Source organism: Pleurodeles waltl, chromosome 4_2 (genome assembly GCF_031143425.1).
Source record: "Pleurodeles waltl isolate 20211129_DDA chromosome 4_2, aPleWal1.hap1.20221129, whole genome shotgun sequence".
Lineage (NCBI taxonomy): Eukaryota > Metazoa > Chordata > Amphibia > Caudata > Salamandridae > Pleurodeles > Pleurodeles waltl.
The window spans coordinates 942,324,454-942,350,242 of NC_090443.1; the positions used below are offsets into that span (position 1 = coordinate 942,324,454).

At 42.7% G+C, this 25,789-nt stretch overlaps 1 protein-coding gene across 2 annotated transcripts in view; it reads right to left on the bottom strand.

Annotated features, from left to right (window-relative positions):
• The window catches only part of LOC138293502 (vitamin D3 hydroxylase-associated protein-like), a 731,360-nt gene that overhangs the window by 260,168 nt on the left and 445,403 nt on the right, over nt 1–25,789 (bottom strand). For both annotated transcript variants that reach the window (XM_069232741.1, XM_069232740.1), the window contains exon 9: nt 22,646–22,743. In XM_069232741.1, the coding sequence (XP_069088842.1) occupies nt 22,646–22,743 (98 nt within the window). The remainder of the gene's footprint in view (nt 1–22,645; nt 22,744–25,789) is intronic.

The following is a 25,789-nucleotide window of genomic DNA, read 5'->3' on the forward strand; positions in this document are numbered from 1 at the left end:
CTGAAGCAAAATGTGGAATGGGTGGTGAAGGGATTGGAGCGTTCTGTAGCGTTCTGAAATAAGCTACCTCTATCCGTGGTGGGAAGGGCAGTGGTGGCTAAGATGGTGTTCTTGCCACGTTGTCTTTGCCTGGTTCAGAATTCTTTGTTCCCATTGACAGCTCGACTTTTTCGTCGTCTGGATACCTTGTTGATCTCCTTGGTTTGGGCTGGCCGTCGTAGCAGGGTGGCGTTGCCTTCGTTACAAAGGGATATGGAAGATGGAGGGTTGGCACTCCCTAATATTAGACTCTTTTATTATGCAGCGCATTTAAAACATGCTGCTAAGTGGATGACGCAGATGGATAATTGGGAGAAGCGGCTCTTTGCTGGCATGATGAAGCATTGGTGCATGTGTTAATGTCGGGTGGGAGGCCGGTGACTCCTGTCCCCTACCTGGTTAAAAACACAGCTTGGATTTGGGAACAGGCAGTTAAGAGAATATTATGGCGTGCTCCCTTTGATAGGGAACTGAAAATCTGGAGTCGGGATTTAGATACTTGTATGTCAATGGAGGTTTGGAGAATAGGTGGCAGCTTGGTGGAGGGTGATTTATATCCCAATGGTGAGTTTATTTCCTTTCAGGAGGCGCAAGATACATTTGGATTGAGGGCTGGACAGTTCTTGCAATATGCCAAGATTGAGAGTGTGGCCCGGGAGGTCTGGTCCGGGTTCCTGGTGGCCCCTGTGGCGTCAAAGATGTTGAATGGGTTAATAAATTGGGGAGAGGATTCCCACCTGGTTACTCTGTTTTTACAGAGCGCTGAGTGGGGACAGTGTGGGGGTGGAGTGTATGGCGTGTAGGGCCTGGGATTGAGAGTTAGAGAACCCCTTAGAAGATGGGGACTGGAGTCTGGCCAGTCTCTGGTACGCACAGTTTCCTGTAATCATAGATTTAAATTGTTGCACTTTAATTTTGTTCACCGTGTGTACATCACGCCTGTTTGTCTTAATAAGATGGACCCGACGAGGGAGACAGTATGCCCTTGGTGTGGGGAATCAGGTGCCTCCTTTATCCCTTTGGCCTGGGCCTGTAGGGAGGTGCAGCAGTTTTGGTGGGTGGTGGTTCGGAAGCTGGAAGGGGTTACTGGTCTGGGACTTGAGGCAACTCCATTGACTTACCTACTGGATATAATACAGAGACCAGGGTGTAGGTGCGTTCCATACAGATTTTTGCAGCTTGCATTGGTGTTGGCTAAGCAAAAGGTGGCTATGGGCTGGATGGGAACACGGAGTCCTTCCCCTTCTCACAGGTCCAGTGATGTCTTGGAGTGGGGGGTGGCTGAGGAACAAAACATGAAACTGACACGCAGGAAAGAAGGGGCACTGGAAGACATAACGGCCTGGAGTACATTGTTGGAGCGCTTCACGGGGACCCAAGATTCCAGCTCTGACTGGAGCTCGGATGAGGATCCTTGACTGAAGGATGTTATGCTGGGCATATAGCTGATGACCAATTGTATTGAGGTTATGATGAGGTATGAATGATATGGTTCCATAGGAGGTCCTTACGGAAGGGGAGGGGGGGAGGAGATACTACTGGTCTGATGGATATGATCCATGTTTTTGTTTACGGGTATCATCAACCTCCGCTCAGGAAAGTATTGGACATTCTGATTTTGCATATGACAATGTACTGCTTGTTTGCTTGGTTTGTTTTTATCTTTATTTGTTGTTATAAACTCAATAAAACAGAGTTTAAAAAAAAGGTTTTCCTGGATACTCCTCTTATTGTTCTTTTGCCTCACAGGGTAGGTGATTCTTGAGATTACTATTCTCTCAAGAACAGAAGTCTCCACCCTACTGCACATACATCGAGTGTCATGGATGGTGGTGGTACTTTAAGAGACGTAGCCATCACTCTATGCCAACGCCGTGAATAGCACACATTTCTTGTAAAGTTTGCTGCATGCAAAACAAAGAGCAGCCACACAACAAATTACTTAGGTAATGTTAAAAAGTTTGCCTCACTGGGGATATGCAGCTATTACAAAAGTGAACTGCCAAGACCAGAATGCACTAGGAGAACGACTGATGCAGTGCGCCAAATAAGCTCACAGCTGAAGGGAATTTGTTGTTTGTCAGTTTGCGCAGTGTACAGACAACCTTGGAAGAAATATGTATGTTGAGAGGGGGTCTAAGAAAAAAGTATGCAGGCGCCCTTGCAGCTAGTGGGCCCAAATAAAACAAATACAAAGAATAAAAGCAGTAGAGAGAGCAAGGAGTGTTGATAAATAAAAAAAGAAAAAAGAGGTAAGCCACTGAATCCACTAATGAGAACAATGGGCGGGACAAACAGAAGAAAAGGATGGAAACCAATAAATTGAGATGGACAACAATGACATCCAGTCATGATCAGGTGGCTGACATAAAGCCCAAAAAATTATTGGAAACAGCGGCCTGCCAACTAATAGCTAAAGCTGTTTGAAGTGGAGACCCAACAAAAGATATCAATGGCTTTTTTTCCTTTCAGTAACATTTTATTAGAGTTTCAGAAATACATATAACAACAATACCGAGATCTCTTCACAAACCACATTTTGTAGTACTACTACAGCATTACATAATGCTACTTAAAATTCTACAAGCGGAAATTCCCACCTCCATCTCTCCTATCTTTTCTACAGGTAGATCCTTGCACATGTAAGTTTACTACTTACCTCATTAGTAGTATTCCACATTTTACAACCTCTCCCCATCCCTCACACATTTACTACTAAAATGTACACTTATGTGTGCGAAGACTGAGCAGTCGGGTCTGATATGTCCACACTGAAAAACATTAGATTGGCGGAGGAGTTACCTCTGCATGTAAGTCTGTGAATAGCATTTTGTAGAATACTTCCAGTACTACTGTAATATTGCAAAACCTAATATGAAATGCAGTTTGTTGACAGGCTGGTGTCTCCGACACCTGACATCGGGTTAACATTCAGCAAACTATTACAACAATATAATATCACCTTAACTAATATGTGTCCTTGTGACTAGTATCAAGCTCTACACGGATGTATTTAAATGCAAATAGCAATCCCCCCATCTCTCCCTCTTCTACTAACTAGAACCCTCTCTTTCCTCCTCACCCCCACTCAGTCAACCTATGCTGCTCTAATTCCTATGTCTAGGGGTGCCTCTCCCCCATCAGGTAGACAATTGGAATATCAACTGAGGCTCAGATGGTCAAGTTTCTAATATCCCCAGTACTCTCAGTTTTGGCTGAAATCCTGTAAAAAGGGCAATGGAGTAAAATATTGAGTGAATGGTCTCAACAGCTGTAAGGGTCTGTTGCATATCATGAAACAACTTTCCAAGAGTTATGGTGTCCAGAAGCAACAATATAAATTAAGGGCATTCGGTCACAGGGGTCCCTAGAATTCATCAATATGACTGAGCATCTCCTTCCAAAAGATGTCAATTTTCGAGCAGCTCTATCAAACATGAAGCATTGTGCCCACTTTTGTTTACCAACTCCAGCATTTGTCTGAGGTGTAACCTGTCCAATGCCAAGTACCATCCTATTCATATTTTACATTCGGTTTGTCTGTGAAGCAGCATTGCACCCTGTTGGAGGAGGAGCCAATTTGCTTTCCCATTGCATTGCTTCCATATATTACACATGTGTATGCCAGAGCTAATCATATAATACAATGCAGAGATTAGGCCTTTTATAAAGTCAAAGGTAGAGTGATATTTTTCAAAGTATGTGACCTGTCTATTAGCTGAAATTTTGTTTTTGGGGTGTAATACTCAATGCCTCAGCTTTGCATATGAGAGTCTGTCTCACTTCATTAGCTTGAATTCTTGTTTGTTGAGCTTATGGGGTCTATGCTCTTTAAGTTGCCATTGGCACTCCACAGGGGCCTACTAGCTAAGGTGATTTCCATATGTGGCTAATGTTTTTCAGATTTGCGCAAAGATCATTTGTCTATTATACGCAGGTGTGCAGCAAAGCAGTAATGCAGTATGTTTGAGCATATTAACCCCACTTCCTCTTTAGCAGCGATAAGTAATGTTTTACTCAGTCTTGTTGTGCCTTTAGCCCAACAAATGATAACAGAGCTTTTTAAGGTTTTGAAAATGTGTTACCTGAATGACTGAGAAACGACTAAACTAAGGGCCTGATTATGAATCGGGTAGTTGGGTGTTCCGTAGTCTTCCTACCAGACCCATTACGAGTTTTCCACAGGGCTGACAGGTCCCAAGGATTTCACCGATCAGCCCAGTGGAAAACCTGCAGTGGCATTCGTCTCGGCCATGGGCATGGGCGGAGCAGGGGCCCCCCTCTGGCCCTCTGCACGTGTTCTCTGCCAGCTTTTTCATGGTTGTAAAACCACCATGATAAGGCTGGCGGAAAACAAGGTTGTAATCAGCACGGCAGCGCTGAGTTCAGCGCCACCGTGGCTGATTACAACCAAGACTGCCATCAGCCCGTCGGAATCTGAGATCCTGGCAGAGACGGCGGTCTTCTGGCTGGTCATCCTGACAAACTTTAAATGTGGCAGTTGGACCGCCACAGCCGTGGTGGCCCGACAGCCACCATGAGTCTGGTGATCTTGAGATCGCTAGAATCGTAATCAGGCCCTAAATATAGAAGGCGAGGCAGGATACTGATCTTCATTATACTGATTTTACCCAACCATGATACAGCTAACTTTTCCAGAGAGCCAGATTAGTAAGAATGTATGGTTTTAGAGTAGGCCAGTTAAGTTTCGTACTGTCCATTACCAAGCCCGAAATGTAAAGCCCCGTGTATTCAACAGAAATCTTGGCCAGGGCTAATGGATTCAAATCCATTTATATGACTGCCCTCAATGTAGAGAGCACACTATTATACTGTATTTCAGACCTCCCCATATTGATCCTGAAGTTGGGGGCTTATTCGACAACAGCAAGCATATTCATCAGAACTCTAAGGCCAACTTCCAGGTCTGTAATTGTAATAGCACATCGCCAACAAAAGGCTGATCTGATGTTTCACATTTCTGAATTTTAGGCCTTTGGACTTGGATAAGCACATACGAAGGGCTTTATCACATGAGCAAATAGATTAGGGACAAGGGTTATCCTGCCTTATGCCTCTCCCAAGTTTTATTTTCTGGAAGATGCCATTAACCCGCACTCCAGCTGTAGGGGATTGATACCTAGACAGAATTTAACTCTTCATTCTGGGATCTATCTTTACCTTAATTTGAACATATTCCAAAAAATCCCAGCTCACCCTGTCAAACACCCTCTTGTCATCAAGCATGACCGGAACCCTGTTCATTTGTGCCTTTTCAATAGGATGGCCCATTTGATATTATTGGAATCCTGTCTGACATTCATAAAAGCAACTCGATTCACAGCTACCAGTGTAGGGAATATCTCATCTAGTCTATTAGTTAAGGATTTAGTGAAAATTTGACAATTGTGTAGTAAGATGCACACTCCCCTGGATTTTTCCAGGTTTCAGGATTAGCTTGACTTCTGCACCGCACATTGAAGGAGTTATGCTCCCACTCTCACTAAAAGATGAATCAAACATGTTTTTCAGTGGTTGAAGTAAAAGGTTCACGTTATCACTGTAGAAGGCCCAAGGGATGTCATTGGAACATGAGTTTTGTTGGTTTTCATGGTTTTTATAGACACTCATTTCTCCTGCTTTTTTAGTGGTTACCCTGGCTGCTCAGTTTAGTCTGAGGCTATCACGCTACTGCAAACCCAGACTAGCAACCCAGCAAGAGACAATGCAGCATCTGCCTCATAGAACTATAGGGGAAAGTAGGCAAAAGCTGCTCGTTTGTCCTGTTAGCATCTGACAGGTTCACGTTGTGGGGTCCTAACTTGTGCTATGTATACTGTTGCCCTTTGAACACGTAGGGCATAGCACTAGTAATCTATCTGCTTTATTTTCTTTTTAACAACATTACTGATTTAGACACAGCAAAGTCATCTCCTTTTTGGTTCTAAGTGCCTGAAGTTGGCCTCCAATAAAGTTCATGCCTCTGTGTAATTTTATGGATGGGGTTCGTTTCTTTTCGACTGCAGTGAGATGTTCCTGGAGTTTGGCTTCAACTGGTTGTCCCTACACACTCTTTGTGTAATTGTTAATGCAACTGCTCAGAGAGTGGCCTTAAACGCGTGCCAATGTACATGCAGATGAGTATCTGCAGAGTAATTCTCCATGGATTAGTTGTGGCTACTTTCTCTATGCACCTCTAGATCCATTTAATTTTTGAATAAACCCACATGCATCTTCCAAGTGGGGGAAGTGTTTGTTATCTTCCCTCCCTCCCAATCTAGGTCTATACATGAGTGATATTATACAGGGCCCTCACAATGCAAAAGACCACCAAGCAAGCCAAGATGTTCTGGGAGTCAGAACTATTTTGGCATATATTACATGCATAGGTGAATTTCGAGTAGTCTTTCACACTTGTGTTTGCGAATCCTCATTCATTGTGTAACTCTTGATGAGCGAATCTGAGTTTCTTGGGGTAAACCTTGCTGTGACCTAAGACTTGTGTGGAACTGTCAAGATCTGAATCCCATGCTCCCTTTAGAGAGCCTCCCAGGATCAGTGATTCGTTCACTGGACCCATAGCTCACTGCAATATTTCAAAGGAAATATTCCTGCTGGGTGTTTGGACCATATAGGGTAATCCACAAATGAAGGATTAGGAATCCCCCTTTATGATCAGTAGTGATTGAGTGACTATCACCGGCTAGGTTCCTCTTCAGTAAAGTGGAAATCCCACATCTTTAGCTTTTGCAGAGTCCTAGAACTGCTCTGTGTAGCTTTTATGTCCCATACAACACATGTACTCTTTCAAGGGATCGGTTTCCTATCGGAAAATAACATCAGCACCCATCTGCTCAATATACTTCCATACCTTGCTATGTTTGCTGGGAGAGTTGAGCCCCCTAACATTCAATGATGTTAAGATGAATGTACCTCAGAACTGTTTATCTTTATATGTCCCAACATTAGTGTGAAGCAGATCTAGTTTTCTTCATCCAGTCCCCTAAAAGCAATAACAAAACAACATTAACCCCTTCACTGCCAGGCCTTTTCCCCCTCAGGTGGCAAGCCTTTTTTTTGCTATTTGGGGTAGTTCACGCTCAGGCCCTCATAACGTTTTGTACACATAAGCTACCCATGACAAATTTGCGTCCTTTTTTTCCCAACATCCTAGGGATTCTACAGGTACCCAGACTTTGTGGGTTCCCCTGAAGGAGACCAAGAAATTAGCCAAAATACAGCAAACATTTAGTTTTTTAGTTTTTTTAAATGGGGAAAAAGGGCTGCCGAAGAAGGCTTGCGTTTTTTTCCCTGAAAATGGCATCAACGAAGGGTTTGCAGTGCTAAAATCACCAGCTTCCCAGCTTTCCGGAACAGGCAGACTTGAATCAGAAAACCCCATTTTTCAAAACAGTTTTGGCATTTTACTGGGACATACCCCATTTTCACGATTTTATGTGCTTTAAGCCTCCTTCCATTTAGTGACAGAAATGGGTGTGAAACCAATGCTGGATCCCAGAAAGCTAAACATTTCTGAAAAGTAGACAGAATCCTGAATTCAGCAATTTGTGTAGATCCTACAAGGTTTTCCTACAGAAAATAACAGCTGAAATAAAAAAATATATTGAAATTGAGGTGAAAAAAACAGTTGCGGTGATATATAGGGCTTGTAGGTTCATCAAGAACCCTAGGTACCCAGAGCCAATAAATGAGCAGCACCTTGCAATGGGTTTTCATTCTATACCGGGTATACAGCCATTCATTTGCTGAAATATAAAGAGTGAAAACTAGGTATCAAGAAAACCTTTATATTTCCAAAATGGGCACAAGATAAGGTGTTGAGAAGCAGTGGTTATTTGCACATCTCTGAATTCCGGGGTGCCCATACTAGCATGTGAATTACAGGGCATTTCTCAAATAGACGTCTTTTTTTACACACTGTCTTACATTTGGAAGGAAAAAATGTAGAGAAAGACAAGGGGCAATAACACTTGTTTTGCTATTCTGTGTTCCCCCAAGTCTCCCGATAAAAATGGTACCTCACTTGCATGGGTAGCCCTAATGCTGGCGACAGGAAACGCAACATGGTCACATCACATTTTTACATTGAAATCGGAAGGGTTTTTTGCAAAGTGCCTAGCTGTAGATTTTGGCCTCTAGCTCAGCCAGCACCTAGGGAATCCTACCAAACCTGTGCATTTTTGAAAACTAGACACCTAGGGTAATCCAGGATGGGGTGACATGTGGGGCTCTCACCAGGTTCTGTTACCCAGAATCCTTTGCAAACCTCAAAATCTGGCTAAAAAACACTATTTCCTCATATTTTGGTGACCTTCCACCCAGCGTTTCCCCAAGTCTCCCGATAAAAATGGTACCTCACTTGTGTGGTTAGGCCTAGCGCCTGTGACAGGAAATGCCCCAAAACACTACGTGGACACATCAAAATTATTAAATACTAAACTACCCGTTTTTGCAGGGGGACTTGCGTTTTTGGTCCTGGGCTCAGCAGCCATATAGGGAAACCTACCAAACCCAAACATTTCTGAAAACTAGACAGCCGAGGGAATCCAGGAAGGTGTGAATTGCATGGATCCCCCAATGTTTTCTTACTCAGAATCCTCAGCAAACCTCAAATTTAGCTAAAAAATCAAATTTTCCCCACATTTCTGTGTGGGATCACCGCACCGGTACAAATTTCCTACCACCCAACGTTCCCCTCAGCCTCCCAGTAAAAATGATACCTCACTTGTGTAGGTGGGCCAAGTGCCTGTGACAGGGAAGAGCCAAAAACATGTCGAAATTGAGGGGGAACCAAAGCGGGTCCAAAAGGGAAGTTTGAAAAAAAACATTTTTAGGCTGACAAGTGGGGCAGAATTGTTATCGTTATAGATGAGACAATGCTGGGTGGTAGGAATTTTGTGGATTCCGGCAGATGCCAGAAGGTTCCATCACAAAAATGTGGAAAACATGTGTGATTTCCAGCAAAGTTGGAGGTTTGCAGGGCATTGTGGGCAAGAAAATGGTGCAGGGTGCCTGTGAAGCAACCCACCCTGGACTCACCCAGATGTTTACTTTTCAGATGTGTCTAGGTCTTGTGGATTTTTCTACATGGCAGCGTCCCAAAGTCCAAAAAGTGCAGCCCTCACCATTCCAAGTGGGACGATTTTGAGAGTTAGCCAAGCTCTCATGGCCCAAATGTGAAACCAAAACCTAAAATAATCAAATGTCCTCTTGCTTGCCATGAGATAAAATGTTTTAGTGTGCAGGGGAAGAGCTGAAAGACTGTTACCCCCTTCAGTTGGGGTGGGGGCATAACCATGCCCATACTTGTTGGTAGCCACCACCACACTATTTTTTTTTTGTTTTTAAATTCCTTGGCATCTAGTAGACTTCCCCCCCCCCCCCCGGGTGTGGATCAGGGGTAATTCTCCTATCTGCCCACTGATGGGCAGAACAACTTTGGCCCCATTTATTTGGGGTGGGGGCACGGCCATTCCCCCAGCCTCTCATTTTGAAAAAAAAATCTTCCGATGTGGCAGATATGGCCAACAGTAATGTGCCCCCATGGGGAGCGACCCCTGCCCAAGGGGCTGCTCCCCCAAAACAAAACACACACATACACACACACCAATCCCTGGTGCCTAAGTGGTTTCTGCCCCCCCCCAGGGGCAGATCGGCCTAATAGAAATGGCCTAAAAACAATTTCCCCCTCCCCCCCCGGAGAGCGACCCTTGCCTAAGGGGTAACTCCCCTCATCAATATAAATACAAATAAAAAAAATCCCTGGTGTCTAGTGGTTTGGGGCAGATCGGCCTATTTAATATAGGCCAATATGCCCCCGGGGGGCCAGAAAAGGCCTAGTAAAAATAATTGCCCCCCGGGGAGCCACCCTTGCCTAAGGGGGTCACTCCCCTTATCAATATAAATAAAAATAAAAGACATCCTTAGTGCCTAATGGCTTCTGCCCCCGTGGTAATTAATATAGGCCGATCTGCCTCAAGGGGGGCAGAAAAGGCCTAGGAAAAAAATTGCCCCCCCAGGAAGCGACCCTTGCCTAAGGGGTCGCTCCCCTTATCAATATAAATCAATAAAAAATCCCTGGTGTCTAGTGGCTTCTGCCCCCTCTGGGGGCAGATCGGCCTAATTAATATAGCCCGATCTGCCCCCGGGAGGCAGAAATGGCCTTAAATAAAATGCCCCCCTTGGGGAGCGGCCCTTGCCCAAGGGCCCGCTCCCCTTATGACAATAAAAAAATAAATAAAATCCCTTGTGTCTAGTGGCTTCCTGCAGCATGATCGCTATGCGATTGTGCTGCAGGAATGCACAGAAAAACATGAAAAGGGAAGGAAAATCCGTTCCCTTTTCATGCCTCTCTGCCTTCCCTGCCCCCCGTTCGGGTTGCGCTGGAAGCATTTATTCCAGTGCGACGGGAGTTGACCTCTGATGAGGCAATTCCCCTTCCAGCCCTGCCCTGGGGGGGTGTGGGGGGAGGCCCTCGGGGGGAGCACCAGCTTTTCTCCCGAGGGCCTATACAAGGACGTAACGGTTACGTCCGTTGTGCCTCAGCGCCGCAACACCGGACATAACCCTTGGCGGGAAAGGGGTTAACGACCTTATTAGGGCCAATAACCAGTATTTCTCATACACCCTCAAACCCATTCCCACCCGTGGCCAACAGTTATTGTTGCAAATGTGTGGGCTTGAGGGTGTGTTTGTTTCCATCTCCTACCTGTCTCCCCCATGTCTCGTAAATAAAAGGTTATGTTCTTCTGCCTAGAGGTTCCTTTCGGCCAATGTCTATTCATTATTGCTAGTAAGCGTCAGCGCCATTCAAATGCCAATTTACCCATGGAGTCTCTCAGTTTTATTGCCATTTTATCAACTTTTCAGCTCTAGTAAAAATGCACTGACAGCACCCTTCCAAGCCTATTGTCCTTGCTCCTATTTTTGTATTTGTTTAAGTGTCCTTTCTTAAATTGTCTCTGCCTTCTTGAGCACATTGTTTGGGTTTGCCAGTCTCGATCCATGCTTTCTCCTTGCGTGTGCCCAGGTTCTGTTTTGTCGCAGTGCGGGTCAGCAGGAGGTTCAAGCTTGAGCATCCTCCATCCTTCTTCTAGGGTTGTAATAACGACATTCTGATCATTCCAGCAGAATGCATCTCCACTGGATAGAGCCATCTACATTTAAGCTGTTTAGCTATCAGTTCACTAGTGATGTTGTGGAAAATCTCCAAAATGTGCTGACTTATGTTTCCTCGCCATGAGTAATTTCTCTTCTTTCCCAGGGTAGTTTGTTAAGTTTTTCCACTACATCTAGAGGCCTATTTCCCCTCTTGCCTCCTCTGTGCACTCTTTGAATGGAGATACCCTTGCAATTCTCCACATGCAGTGCTCCTGAGATCAGGTGATGGACACATGATAGAATATCTGGCCTCTCTGCCTTCTTCAGATTTCTTATGCATACGTTGTTTTTATTCAAGCTGTTTTTTTGGGACTTCTCACTTTGATGGTAGCCAATTGAGTTGGTGTTCCATATGATATATAGCAGTTCTCATACTCTGGTCTGTGAAGTGTGCTTTGAACTGCCCTTCTGTGGACTCCAAAAGCTGATATTTATATCTGCTTTAACTTACTACTTACAAGATTCTGAGAGATGTTTTTGTATGTTTTCCTCCAATGATTTACCTATATCTGCTTTCAGTTCAGCCAAGCAGGCATTAAAATCCTTTGTGGGTGCCTGCGAATTTTGTTGCCATAATTTCAGTTAGGGGTGTCAGGTACTTGTGATGTGTTTGTAAGCTGGAAATACGTAATGTTAAGCACTGTACTTTTAGGAAGCGTAGCTGACACACATAGTAATCAGTGTCCACAGGGGGAGGTATGGCGCACCTGCTGTTGTGCTTCTACAAAAAAGTTGTCCCTTGCCTTCATGGCTAGAGATCCTATAGCAAAGCCCCCAGGTTGTGCCAACTGTTCTTTGATAATATTAGGAGCACTTATTTACCGCACTGAATACCAACGTAATGGCGGGTGCACCCCTTTGGGGAATTGACATTTAGGCTTGTGGGCTTACTGCTAATATTTTGTAATCTAGATCACTGTGTTCAGCTTAAGCTGAATACTCACTCAGACTTATGAGGAAATGGTCTGAGACATGTTGACACTCTGGAGGTATATGGGAAATCGTTTCCGTTTCTCCCCACTACTTTGCCTTAAATATTCTTCTACCCAAGGCCCTACTGACTGCATGGTTATTTTTTAAAGGATTTCATGACCTTCAATGGGCCCATATTTATTGAATTTGCGGCTCACCTGTCAACACTGCACCTCTAGGAAGGCCATGATATCTTCTGTAGAGGCCGCTGCCAACAGAGCCCAAGGTTCTCTATGCCTTTGGCGTAACCACCGTTTTGGATTGCCACTGTGGTGACTGCTATTCTGTGAGCGATTGTGCTGCCCAAACTGGAGCTTTCAAATTCAGACCCAAGGAAGGTGTCCAGATCGTAAGAAAACGCCAGACACTATCTTGCTTGCTGGCTGGTATCAGTGATGCTCTGCCTTAGGGCCAAGAAGGAGAAGGAAAAGCTTGAGTAGCATAGCTAGCCCCCAATGGCTTTTTACAAAGGCCTCGGTTACGGTATTGGATGAATAAGCATGAAACCAGCCTGTTTATTATTAGAAAATGTACACATATTTGAATGAACTTATACTATTCTTCATTCTCTCTTCTCACAACCAAATGAGAATCATAAATCCATTGATGATTGAAACACTATTACTATATTTACCTTTCCAATTATTCTGTGAGTCTCCAGGTCTACACTTCCACTCTTGGCATTTTTCAGCTACAAAGTAAATTGATTGCAGGGGAGTCTAATTACCAACTGAAAAACTGTAATATAATTTAATTTAGTCATGTTTTGCATTTACAAGGTGCAACATTCTCAAATTGGGGATACCCTCCAAAATCAGTTGATGATGTGCATTTCCATAAAATTCTCAGTTCCTTAGCTACAGGTTTGTCCATAGTGCTAAACATAGTGTAATTCTTTCTTTTGTGAGATTTCTTACCATACTAAGAGCCCTAAGAAATTTAGGGCCTGATTTAGATCTTGATGGGAGTGCCGTTGTCCCTACACGGGAGGTGGTTTTGTTTACTCTGTCAAGCTAATGCAATTCCGACCAACGTATTTAGATGTATGGCGGCTGTGCCTCTGTCCGGGTTGACAGAGTGTAATCTGTCACGTAAGTGATTTCCTGCTGCCAATGTGGTGGACTCCTATGATGGCTAACATTACTCCATTGCAGTCAAGATGGCAAGATTGTGCTGAGCAGATTTACATTTCCCCATTGTGCTGCTGGTTTTTTAGCAGCGGGTTCCGGGCGGCATGATTCCATTGTGGGACCTGCTCAAAATTGTACTATGTCTGTGGCAATTGGAATGATGCTAGCAGCACGCACCTAGTGTCTTTTGGCTAATTGAACACCAGCATACTACACTATAAAACACACTGCATTACGGACCATGACCCTTCGCCATTCCGCTGCTGAATTTGCCACACAGAAGTCAGGTTATTTTCTTTTTTACTCCCTCTGCTAAATTTTCAGTAGTTTAATTTTTGTAATTACCTTGTGGGTCCTCTATTACATTCGATTTTATTTACTCATAATGGTAGGAAGTAGAAATCCCCGTTTTCAGAGGGAGAATTGTTAGCCATGGTGGATGAAATCATTAGAGTAGAGCCACAACTGTTTGGAGAACAAGTACAAAATACAAAAAGGAAAATGTGGTTTAGAATAGTTAACAGAGTAAATGCCTTTGCCAACAACCTGGGTACACTGGAGGAAGTTAGGAAGAGGTGGAATGACTTGCTGGGGGAAATTGTGTACCCTGGCCTCCAAGCGTCACCTGGAGGCCCAGAGGGCAGGTGGTGGTTATCCCAGCCCCCCATTACAACTATTGCCCTGGGAGGAGGAGGTCTTGCAGATCAGACATCCTAAAGGCTTGACAGGAATCCCTGGTGGAGTGGAGACTGGTAAGTTAGACTTACGAATGTCTCACTAAACACAAATGTAGTTTGTGCGCTTAAGTTAGCTGTTAATAATGTGTTTTGCACAGTAAGAAAAAAGTTAGTAAAACATGTAAAACCAATTTTAAAAATCACAAATCCATTGTCATCATCATGGTGCCATGACTCCTTTTACTACTGGGAAATATGTGTGGTCAGTATGTGTGTTGTTCTTCATTGATCATTTCTTGTATTTGCTTCATTTGCCTGCACATATTTTGTTGTAGTTAAGAGAACAAGTTCAAAACCCCATCTATTATACCATGAAGGTATGGTGCTTGTAAGTCTTTTTTCACTTTCTAACATATTTCAAATATGTCATAATTTAGAGGAAGTGTGTGTACATCATCACTGCATATATTTTATTAGAAATGTTCAACTTACAATTTTCCAAGTGTTGGTAATGTCAAATTTAAAGGACGACAACTACCATGATGCCTTGTTTATGTATCTTGAAATATGTTTGCAATGTGATGTTTGTTATTCCCTCTAATCTTCCATATATGCGCATATGTCAAAATATCGGGCCTTTCTCAAACCCCATTTTATGCAATGAATAAAAATGGGATTATTTTATGACATTTTATATGTTGTCACTTTTTTGTTATTTCACTGAAGTGATATAATTGGTTTCACAAATCAAAGTATGTTGACTTAAAACATTTATTTCATGTTATGTTGAATACAAAATATAGGATGTAATGATAAATTTACTTAGAAATGTTCATATGATTACCAATTCCATTAATCCTACCAAGGTGCATAATGGTATGGATTTTTGCCTGCTAGGCCTTGGAATGGTGTACTTCTCATTTCTCTACTTTATGTGTTGGGTTGAATGTGTGTATATTTTGTGTACACTTCCTAAGTAATCTTTTTCTTTTCAGGACATCTTTTCACATGCTTTTTTGAAGTCTGCATGTGTGTCATTTATAGTGTTTGGTAAAAACAAAAAAAACACTAAAAGGTCTAATCATTACTACATTAATCCTATTTTTTATTTTAGGTTGCTTCATTCGTAGTTCAAAACATACTTGATGTATAATCCAGACTTTTACGATTTGTTTTCTTGTAATTCATATTAGGTCCGACACCCAGAATACGTGGAAAAATCATTTGCCAGTGAGGATACCTCCACTCTGGACCAGGATCAAGCCTTCAGTGAGGAACCCACTGCTTCAAGTCCGGATGATGAGGAGCGGCCCGGTCCATCTGGTCTGTCTGACCAAGACCTCCTACACCAGCTGTTACAACACCTCAGCTTATGAATACCTTCTTTTCCTCTGTCCAAAGGAACATCACCCCAATGTTATGCCCCGCCCCCCCCAAGTCATGGCTGTTGTTGACCCAATACCACCACCACCTATGGTTCAGCCTGGATCCAGTGGGATAGGACATACTGGCTCAAGGGCATAGGGTAGTGGGAGAATAGTTTGTGGGAAAGAATCTGTGGGACAACAAAGTTAGGCCATTGGCTTCACTGTCAACAAGGCCACCATTGAGCAAGTCTTGATGGTCCGGATCCTTACAGAGCTCCTGCACATTAAGCAGTTTGAGAGGCAGCACAATGTAGAAATGCAGAATCTTAACTCTGATTTGAGCACCCTGACTGGGGTGCTGTTTGACATTTACCACCATATGTGCAGGGCTTTACCAGCAACAGCTACTCCTTTTGGTGGCTATGCAACATCTGGGCCCACTACACCTGCCTCAGTCACAGGAAGGGAGCCCCTGCCACAAGCAAAAACACCTGCAACCACCTCAGTCACTGCAACTGTGCCCCCCCCAGCCCCCACCAAGGAAGGGACGTCCATCTGGGTCAACAGGGAAGGATGGCAAGGCCTCCACAAAAAAAAAATGCAGAACCTAATTTCCTCCAGTGTGTAACTACCATTCACCCTGTAGACTATTTTCTGGAAACATTTACCTTTTTGATGCCAGTTGTATTTTGTACATTGTACTTCAAACATTTTGTATTTATTGCTTTTTCCTTTGTTTTTTGTTTTTCATCCTGTTTCAGTTTATTTATGTCTATAAAATAAATTCTAAAACCACAAAGTCAAAAACTAGTTTTGTATTTGTTGTGGTATTTGCTTTATTTCTTGCTTCCATCATTATTTGAAAAATGCAAATAGTCAAAATTAGTTTTCCCCCCAAAAATGTTACATTCAGGTAATGTTTCTCCCATTTACAAAAGAGTAAAAACATAACAAACACCACTAATACTAGGGCATGATTTAGATCTTGGCGGTAACAGTCCTTCATGGGTTTTCTTTCAGAAAACACATCTGCCGCCTAGCTAGTCTGCCCTCCTGATTTAGATGTTGGCAGGACCATAGGTGAAAGAATGTCCGAGTCCCCCTATTCTGCCAGGAATCTCTAGCCACGTTGATGGTTGGATTGGAGATAGGGGCTGCCGGCGGCACTACAGCCACCTTGGCCGCCAAGCAGATACCAATGTGCTTTCCCACTAAGCCAACTGTGGCGGTGTTACCTCTACCTTGGTGGGTTGGAGTGGGAAGGGCACAAAACCTACAGTTTTTCACGTTTCCGCTTCTGTTTTGGACCAGACCCCACTGGACACCACCTGCCATCACTGCTGCTACTCGAGCACAGAGGACACATAACCCTGGAGTCACTGGACTCGAAGGTAGTGAGCTGCTTTAACTGTGTACGATGTGTGGGCACTGCGCATGAGCTCAGGACACCTGCAGAAATATACAAGCCACAGGAATTGCATATGTCAGGAACAGATTTGTGTCAAGGATTGATGGGGACACACTGCTACAAGACACACATTGCACACATACACAATTGTTATTGTGGTGTCAGTATTCATGGCCAAATGAATGCTGACATTACAAGAACAATGGCATCACACTTGTCACCATGTCTATGTTTGCACATTGCAAGTGAACCTGTAATATTGTGAGTCCAGCTGTGTATGTGAGTCAGTATGTGTATGTGTGTGTGTTTTAGATTGGCTGGTCGATATGGAAGTAACTGGAGTGGATGATATGGTTGTATCTGTATGTGTGCCACTTGCTTATTAGTCTGCTGTTTGTTGTGTATGTTTGGGTGTGTGTTGTGTTGATGTGTGCAACACTCAGGTGAGTGTTGGTGTTGTGTGGTGACTGCTGTCGTGACATGTGTAGTTGTGCTTGTGTGTGAGTGTGTTTGTGTAGATGAGTGTAGTTGTGGCGGTCATTGTTAGTTGTTGTGGTTATGTTGTGTGTGAGTGCAGTGTCAATGTGTGTGTGTTGCGCCATGGTTGTATGGCAATGTGTGTTTTCAGCATGCAGGTGTTGGAATGGCAATGGATAATAGTGTGTATGAATTGTGCAGTGTGTTGTGCAGGTGGACACATATGGTGAATGTACTGTGTGTGTGTGTGTGTGTGTGTGTGTGTGAGTCTTACCTCTATTCCATAGCCACTGCAATTGTACAATATCCATTGGGTCTGGTGACCGTCCCTCTCCGTTAGCAATCCACTGCCAGTACACCGCCTGCAGGACTGTTACATCTAAATAGGGTCGGCAGGAACCCGCCAGCCTGGCGGCTAGGTCGAGCACTTCATTTTGGCAGTCTGCAGCTCGGCAAAACATCTAAATGTGGTGGACAGGACACCATCGACTTGATGCTGTTTTCAAGTCTGCCGCTGCAACGGATTGGCAGTAATACCACCAAGATCTAAATCAGGCCCTTAATGTATTAATTTCATACATTTGTAAGAAAGAATTGTTTCTAAAAAAATTTAAAAATACAACCAATGCATAGCCCAAATTGTTTGTGCCACTGATATTTTTACAGTTCTAGACCTTGACACCATGGAAGAATGGGATTTAATCCTAAAATTCACATTTAATAGGCAAACCATGATTAATTCATGTAATCAGCTGGAGCCAGACATCCTGCCTCACAATAGGAATCCCACATCAATAACACCAATATCAAAATCATGGCACTACCACATTTTATGACCATAGGATCATTCCAATACACTGTGGCAGTATGTGGTAGAATGTCACAACCAACTTTCAGTGGTGTGATACAAAACCATCTTTCTGCAAAGATGAGACACATCAACAGCTTCATACACTTAACACAAAAACAAGGATTTTGCAAATGTGAAGGGGAATGAGAAAGCTATGGGTCGACTTACACATATGGTTAGAGCAAGATAAGCACCACATATTGCCTTGGTGGCAACGTTCAACAGAAAACAAGTCTAATGCAATCTCAAAAACTTCCATTCATTCACTGTGCAAGTTGTCTCTATAAAAGATATGTACATCCAAAGTATGTGTTTATTTCTCAGGACCAACCCATGTTCCCTTTGTACTCTGAAACAGAAGCATATAACCATAAATGTCACAACTTTGAAATGTCCAAATGAAGATGACATAGGGATGGATCCTAAAACAGAACAAGAATAAATTATGATTTTACATGACAAAATAGACACATTACAAATGACAAATTATGAGGACACATTTACTAAAAACAATGAAAGATAAACAATGTAAACAAACAAAGTAGTCAATGTATGAGCACAGACTGATATGCTCACTATATTACAAGTTGTTTTGGCATTGAATGTAACATTATGTAAAGATATACTTAAACTCATTTGAAGAAGTTGATAATAACATCTTGACGTATATCAGTTCCTTCTTCATCACCACTATCATCTTCATTTGGCATTTCAAAATCCTCACCCAGTGGCTCATCATGGTCTCCATCCTCTGCAATGAATGGGATGTTCCGTCTCAGGGCTATGTTGTGCAACATACAGCAGGCCATGGTTATTTTGCACACCTTATAGGGTGAGTAGAGGAGGACGCTACCAGTCTTATCCAGACACCGAAATCTGGCCTTTAGGACTCATTTCATTGTAAAATTCCATATGTTTTTTTTAGATATATGTACACCTATGTACACACCCTTTTGGCCATTGCCAAGAATGCAATGCTAGACCCGAAGTCAGTAGAAGTTCAGCTCAGCCTGTCCTCCCAAACTGGGATGCACCTGCGCCGCACCCTGACCCCCCCTAACAGCCCTCATACTTGCGGTGGCGTAGCCCAAACTTGATGGCAAGCTGAGAGCCTAACAGCAGCACCAAGAGAGTAAGTTAATTTTTGAGCTATTATTGTTAGATAACTATTTTTTGGTTATGGCAACAAATTATGGCATCAGCATAAAGATTGACACACGTCCAATGCTCAAGAAGGGTTCTGGAAGGTGTACATTTTGCACAAGATATATGATGAAGTGTTTTGTGTACTGATTTGTGGAAAATGTTACCACTAGATTTCTGATCACTCCCAGAGGACTGTTTTGAGTAGACACATGCCTGCCTAAGTAAAACGATGTACCTGGATGTTGTCTGTTATGAGGGACAGGCCACAAATCATGACTGTGTAAGGTGTGATGCTCCATCACAGTTGTTAGGAGGTTATATTGACTCTATTACATGTGACATAGCTTACAATGCACTTATGATACAGTGGATGTTCCAAACTCCACTTTGGTGAGTTGGTATTATAAACAAACATTAGTGAGCATATGATCTAAAATGACTAGTAACCTGAGAACAATGGCAACATTTTTCAGCAATAAGATATGAAAATATGTCTTCACTTATAAATTCAAGCCAGTTCATGTTCACAGTTGCAGATTGGCATGAAGACTTACTCCTTCACAAATGTGCATGTAATCCAGTCTGTTTTTACAAACATGAATTTGGTAGGCAAACATTATCAAATGAAAAAGACAGGAATGTGTACACATTGGTGCCAGAGTAACACATATCCAAAAACAACATTTATGTTTCCTTTGTTATATCCAGATAATAAAGCTATATTGAAGAAAAAGAGCTAATGAAAGGGACCTTTGCAGTTGGATGATGTACATGGTACAAAGGTTTCTTGCTACATATTTATTTTTTTGACATGAGTTCACTTATTCAAAACAACCAATTTGTAGAATTCAGAGGTGTTAAACAATTCCAGGAGAAATGTGAAATGTTTAGGAGAAATGTTCAAAACTGAAATGTGAGTAATGGTGGCAAATTACAAAAGTGTGAGCAAATGAGTCCTTTAGATGTTTCCTACATGCATGGAGTAATGCTAAAGTATACCTACCTAAGTATACCTATGTTTAAAAGCCTTGAAGCAGGTGAAATATGAAACAAAACAAAATATGTTCCAAAACATTATGATCATTTTTCTTTGCACGGATTCAATAACAATGTTGCATCTGTCTTTTCAGCATCTTCTGGAGCATGCAAAAGGGACATTGGCCATGAAGGCCAGCTGGCAACTCTATCGGGTGGTGAGACCTTGGACACTGATGGGCACAGTGGCGTAGAGGGTGAGGGGACTGGAGCAGAGACCACTATCTTGTCATCATCTTCAGAGGCCTCCCCAAGCGACCAGTCCCTAGTGGTGGTGGATCCTAACGGACCTTTACCATCTGCATCCTTGTCCACCCCTCAAATAACCATCTCCACCCTCCCTCTTGCTCCCCATTGGCCAAACCTTAAAAGGGCTTGGGTCTGCTCTGCCACAGGCGCCCCCCCCCCCACCCTGTCCCCCAGCTGTGCTTAGTGAAGAGGTTATTGACGTGTAGGCAGGCAGCGATCCTTAGTGGCATCCAAGGCCTTAGTTGCCAAATGCTACAAATGGTTGCATTTCTGGTTGCAACTGGGTTCGATGTCTGGCATGCAGAGATTGCTTGGGAAAATAACCTTTTCACTGACCGCAGAACCCCAACTGGGAAAACCTTGTGCTCCTATTCCAGTCCATTTCTCATCCCAACACCTACCCCAATCCCAAGCACAATCACTTCTTTGCATGCCCCCTCTCCAACAGACACAAGCAGTACACCCACACCCACACATAAACACAAACACACAAAGAGATATATACATACATCCATCTAACATGGACACACTACTGACACTACAGCCACAGGCACCACAACCACTACCACAGCCACCACACACACCACCACACCCACAAGCACCACCACCACACCCACAATCACAACAACCACAGACACAAGCACCACCACAACCACCATCACAAAACCAACCACCAGCACATCCACAATCACAACAACCAGTACACCCACAACCACCACACACTCATTCAAACACACACAGCCTCACACACACACAACTGCACTCAAAATAACACTCACCAAACACAAATGGACACATTAACTCTAACACCACACACCTCCCAAGAAACACAGCCAAACATATACATCTCATACAGTAGACCCACATGCACCTGCAAAACAAACAGACACAAATATCACTCACTCCAGCTCCCGCTACCTCCCAAACCCAATCATCTCCTACCCCTTCTACCTCTTCTCCTCCATCCACTTTTATTTCCTACCTGTCCTTGAACTTGTCTATTGGCCCGACAGCATCTAAATGAAGCGGGTGGACGGATTATCCATTGGACAAACAAAAGCTAGACTGATTCCTCCAAGATCTAAATCAGGCCCTTAGATTGTTTTTTATTCCTGCCATCCATTGTGGCCTGAGGAATACTCAGATACTAAATAGCTTCTCAGTAGTGGAATTACACAGCAGTGTCCTCTACTTATTAGTTAATCCCACTGTTCCATTTTCTGCACGATTAATCAGACACAACCCTAGTCTCAATCTACTTGGCATAAATCACCTGGAATTTTTCCTGCAAGCCATAAAACTGCACTACCTCATCAGTTCTGGTATCCCACTTAATTGCGTATTAACTGGAAGAGGAGTTCACGAGAGCCCAAAGAAGACAGCGAAGCACACACTTAATCCAAAATATAAAATGCATGTTAATAATGAATAAATAGGGTTCATTTTTAATCTGATATTCATGTGGAATTCCTTGTTTGAAAATTGTTATCGTTTGTTGCTTCAACCAATCACATTTTTCACTTTGAAACTATTGACAACATTTTCTAACTTTACTAATGTCACTTGATGAAAGGTAAGGTACTAACAATTTATTGACAAAGGTTTCTGACTACATTAATGTCACTCACAGTCTGATTCACAAAGGAAAAAGTATTCTTTTGTGTAAATTTATGACTTTTTGCAATTCACAAATCAATGTTATGAGTAGTATCTTTACGACTGCCTATCTTTTTACGTGTGGAATCTCCATCGTGAGTGCGGAGACTCCATTGTCCTAAAGATACTACTCATAAAAATGACTTTGTGAATTGCAAAAAATAATGGACTTACATAAAAAAGTAAGTTTATCGATGTGAGTCAGCCCTCTGCATACTGTAAGGCATTTACAATTTCTGACTTCATTAATGTCACTTGGTGAACTGCAAGGTTTTTAAAATTTATTCACAAAGGTTGCCGACTTCACTAATCCCACTCAGTGAATGCAAGGTACTTACAATCTGATAAAGGCTACTGACTTAACTAGTGCAACTTGGTGGAATGTAAGGATCTTAACAATTTATTTGTGAAGGCAACTGACTTTGCCAATGTCACTTTGTGAACTGTTAGGTACTTACAATTTATTTGCAAAGGTTAATCCTCCATCTGCAAAGGCTAACTTGCAAAACATCTCACTGGCACCCCCCTCCAATTCAGGTGGTGAAAAGGCCACAAGCTGTGTAGAGAGAGAAGCAGTTTAAAACACCTTTGTAACACATTAGATTTTTGAACATTTAGCAGCAAAATACTAGCATTAAAAATACAGATTAAGCAATATGATTAAACACACTTCACACAGGTTCCACACATCATTAGTATTGAATTGTGTCTACACAGAGATCTCTCTGGGAAAAGCAGGGCCGTCACCCATATCATGATGTGGCATGCTTCATCATCGGGCTTCCCAAACCCTGCACCAAAATGAGTCCACGGTGAGCTCTACCACACAGAGTGTGGGAACAAGGGTTTTTTACATTTCTTTGAAAGTTTTTTTAAAGTAGAGTTTATACTCCACGTCATCCAGAGATGTAGTAATAAAAGCTTAAATGGCTTTAACTGTAGTGACTGAATTGACAAAGGATATGTCTCTTACCGTGCTTTATTTAAACATTTATTTTTAAAAGCTGCAAATTGATGCTTGTGAATTAGTGGAAAATAAACACTAAGAAACAACAATGGAGGAAACCATATCATGGAAAATCAATTTTAAAGAAAGACAATTTTAAGGAAATATAAACATTGAAAATTCAAGGAAACATTATAAAGGATAAGGAAAAATCTACAATTACATTAAACTTGTGAGGAGATTAGACCTACTGTGGGGTTTTGGGTTCAGGGATGGGTAGAGTGTGGTGAGGGTTTTTTTAGGGTTTACGGATGAGTGGTGTTTAAGTGTATGAGGTGTTTTTAGGTTTTAGGGATAGGTGGAGTGGAAGGGTGTTAAGAAGTTCAGGTTCCACAGATGGGTGAGGTTTATGGCTGGTGAGGGCTTTTAAGGTCCTATTATGGTTAGTGGCTGGGGTGGTGATGTGTTTTTAGAGTTCAGGATGGGATCAACTGTAGGGTGGGGAAAGATTTTAAGGATTCAGAGATGAATGGATTTTAGATGTAGAAGGGGTTTTCATAGTTCAGGGATAAGTAGTCTAGGGTGATGATTTCTTACGGGTCATAGATGGCTGGGGTTGAAGGTTTTTTAGGATTCAGGGATGGGTAGAGTTTAAGTGTAAAGTGTTTTAAGGGCTATGGGATGGGTGGTGTTTATGCATAGAAAGGGTTTTTTTAGGGTTCAGGAATGGGAGAGTCACTACTCCTGCGCTATGTAGCACTCCACAACTACATGATGTAGGCCAAGGGTGAGTTAAGCACACAGCAGCTGAACTTTTAAAAAGCTGAGTGAGCCTGTAGTGTAAAACGGTCCTGTTCACTACTACTGATCACTACATAGTATGCTGCCACCTCCACAGTTGCGCTGCTCAACTCCTGCTAAAGGCGGTAGCCATCCACCACTGTGAGTGTAGTGCTTTCAGTGCCCCTCCCGGTCCAAAAATACCGCAGTCTGTGAGAAAGGCCTGTCATGGCGCACACACATGATCTGTGTTCACCTATTTATGACAAAAAATCAGCATTAGGGATCCAGACTACAGTACAGGGGCAGAGGTTCACATCTCTTACCATGCAGAATACTTTTCCGTCCCAACAGTCATGAAGGACAATCGTCCTTAGGAGCAACGTGGACATAAAGGGCTTACTCTGAGTGTGATCTCCATTGGGTACAGAAAATGCTGCCAATAGTTTCAAAATCTTGTGAGGCTCTAATCTAAACTATCTGTAAAGTCAATAAGCCAAGAACACCTGGATTCAAGGTCAATGAATCAGAATCTTTACCTTTCCTTTGTAAAGTACAAGTAAATCTTTCCTCTGGCACTGTGTGTTGGCTTTCAGACTCACTCACAGGAGATATGCAGACACAGGTTCTGCCAGCAGCACCAGGGTTCCCGCGCTCTATCCTAGCAAGGTTGCCTGTCACTACTTTAATCTGCTGAGTGGAAGTGTAGCATTCCTCTCTGAACGATGACCCACAAGCTTTCCCACAAGTGCAACAGATTCACTACGATCACCTTTGTGTGTGTATCTAACTGCACAGATGTCCTGCAACTAAGCAGGTGACACCACCCAATACAGCTGCCAATAATGTAGTCTCTTGTCCATAAAATGCACCAAAACATTTACATCTGGAGATTCACAATCGTCTCGATATTGTGAAGGCTTATACTTCAGCATATTTCCTGCTACAGTTTTCTTGAATTTCCTGGTACACATTTTCCCTTATTTCTATCACTCCTGTCCTATTCACCTGCCTTCAGTACTCCTGCTACCTGTTGACTGCTACTTGCTGGCCTTACAGTGAGATAACTATATACCACGAGAGCCTTTGATAGAATCAGGAATGTCAGGGGGACATATGGCGTGTCCACTCTTGGGTATCCCCTCAAATGAGGTGCATATGATTGAGAATGTCAAACGTCCTTATAATAGTGATATGTTAAACACAGGCTTAAATGAAGAAGTGGGTCTACATCACTCAATGGTACTTCATGAAAATATTTTCGGGTCTTAGATGTGTTGACCACAAAATGAAACCTGGCAAATGGAGTGATCTACCTGCGCGCCATTTCTATCTCTGTGGAAAGGTTGTGGTTCTTTGACCTCAGCTTTACAGAGAGTTTGTAAGACAGTAATATCCGCATGTGATAACTTGGGGCATTGTCTTGCAGTGATGTATGGGCCAAACAGTGTCTCGAAGTGGAACCTCTGAAATATAGTGGCCTCTGTGATAGATATCCGAAAAATTGAAGATTTATAAGGATCCTTTAGATGGTTGATCATTTAGGGACCACACAATGGTAGAGTTTAGAAAGTTTGGAGCTTGGCTTGAACATGCTCTGTAAGACTCCTCAAGCAGAAAGTTAAACCGGATCATGTGGTGTCACTGAAATCTGTTTATGTTGTTTTACATTTCAACATCCTCTAGGTGTCTGAAAGTGGTGAATACTTCCAAGAAATCTAGGAAAATCTGTACCCTCTGGTTTTTGAGCAGGATACTGGGATATACAAACACGCAGGTAAAACAGGCAAATTTAGCAGGGCAGTCCCATCCTCAGTTTGCAAGAGCATCTAACAATTTCCTTCCCCATTTTCTTTTTCCCAAATCAGAAGGAAGA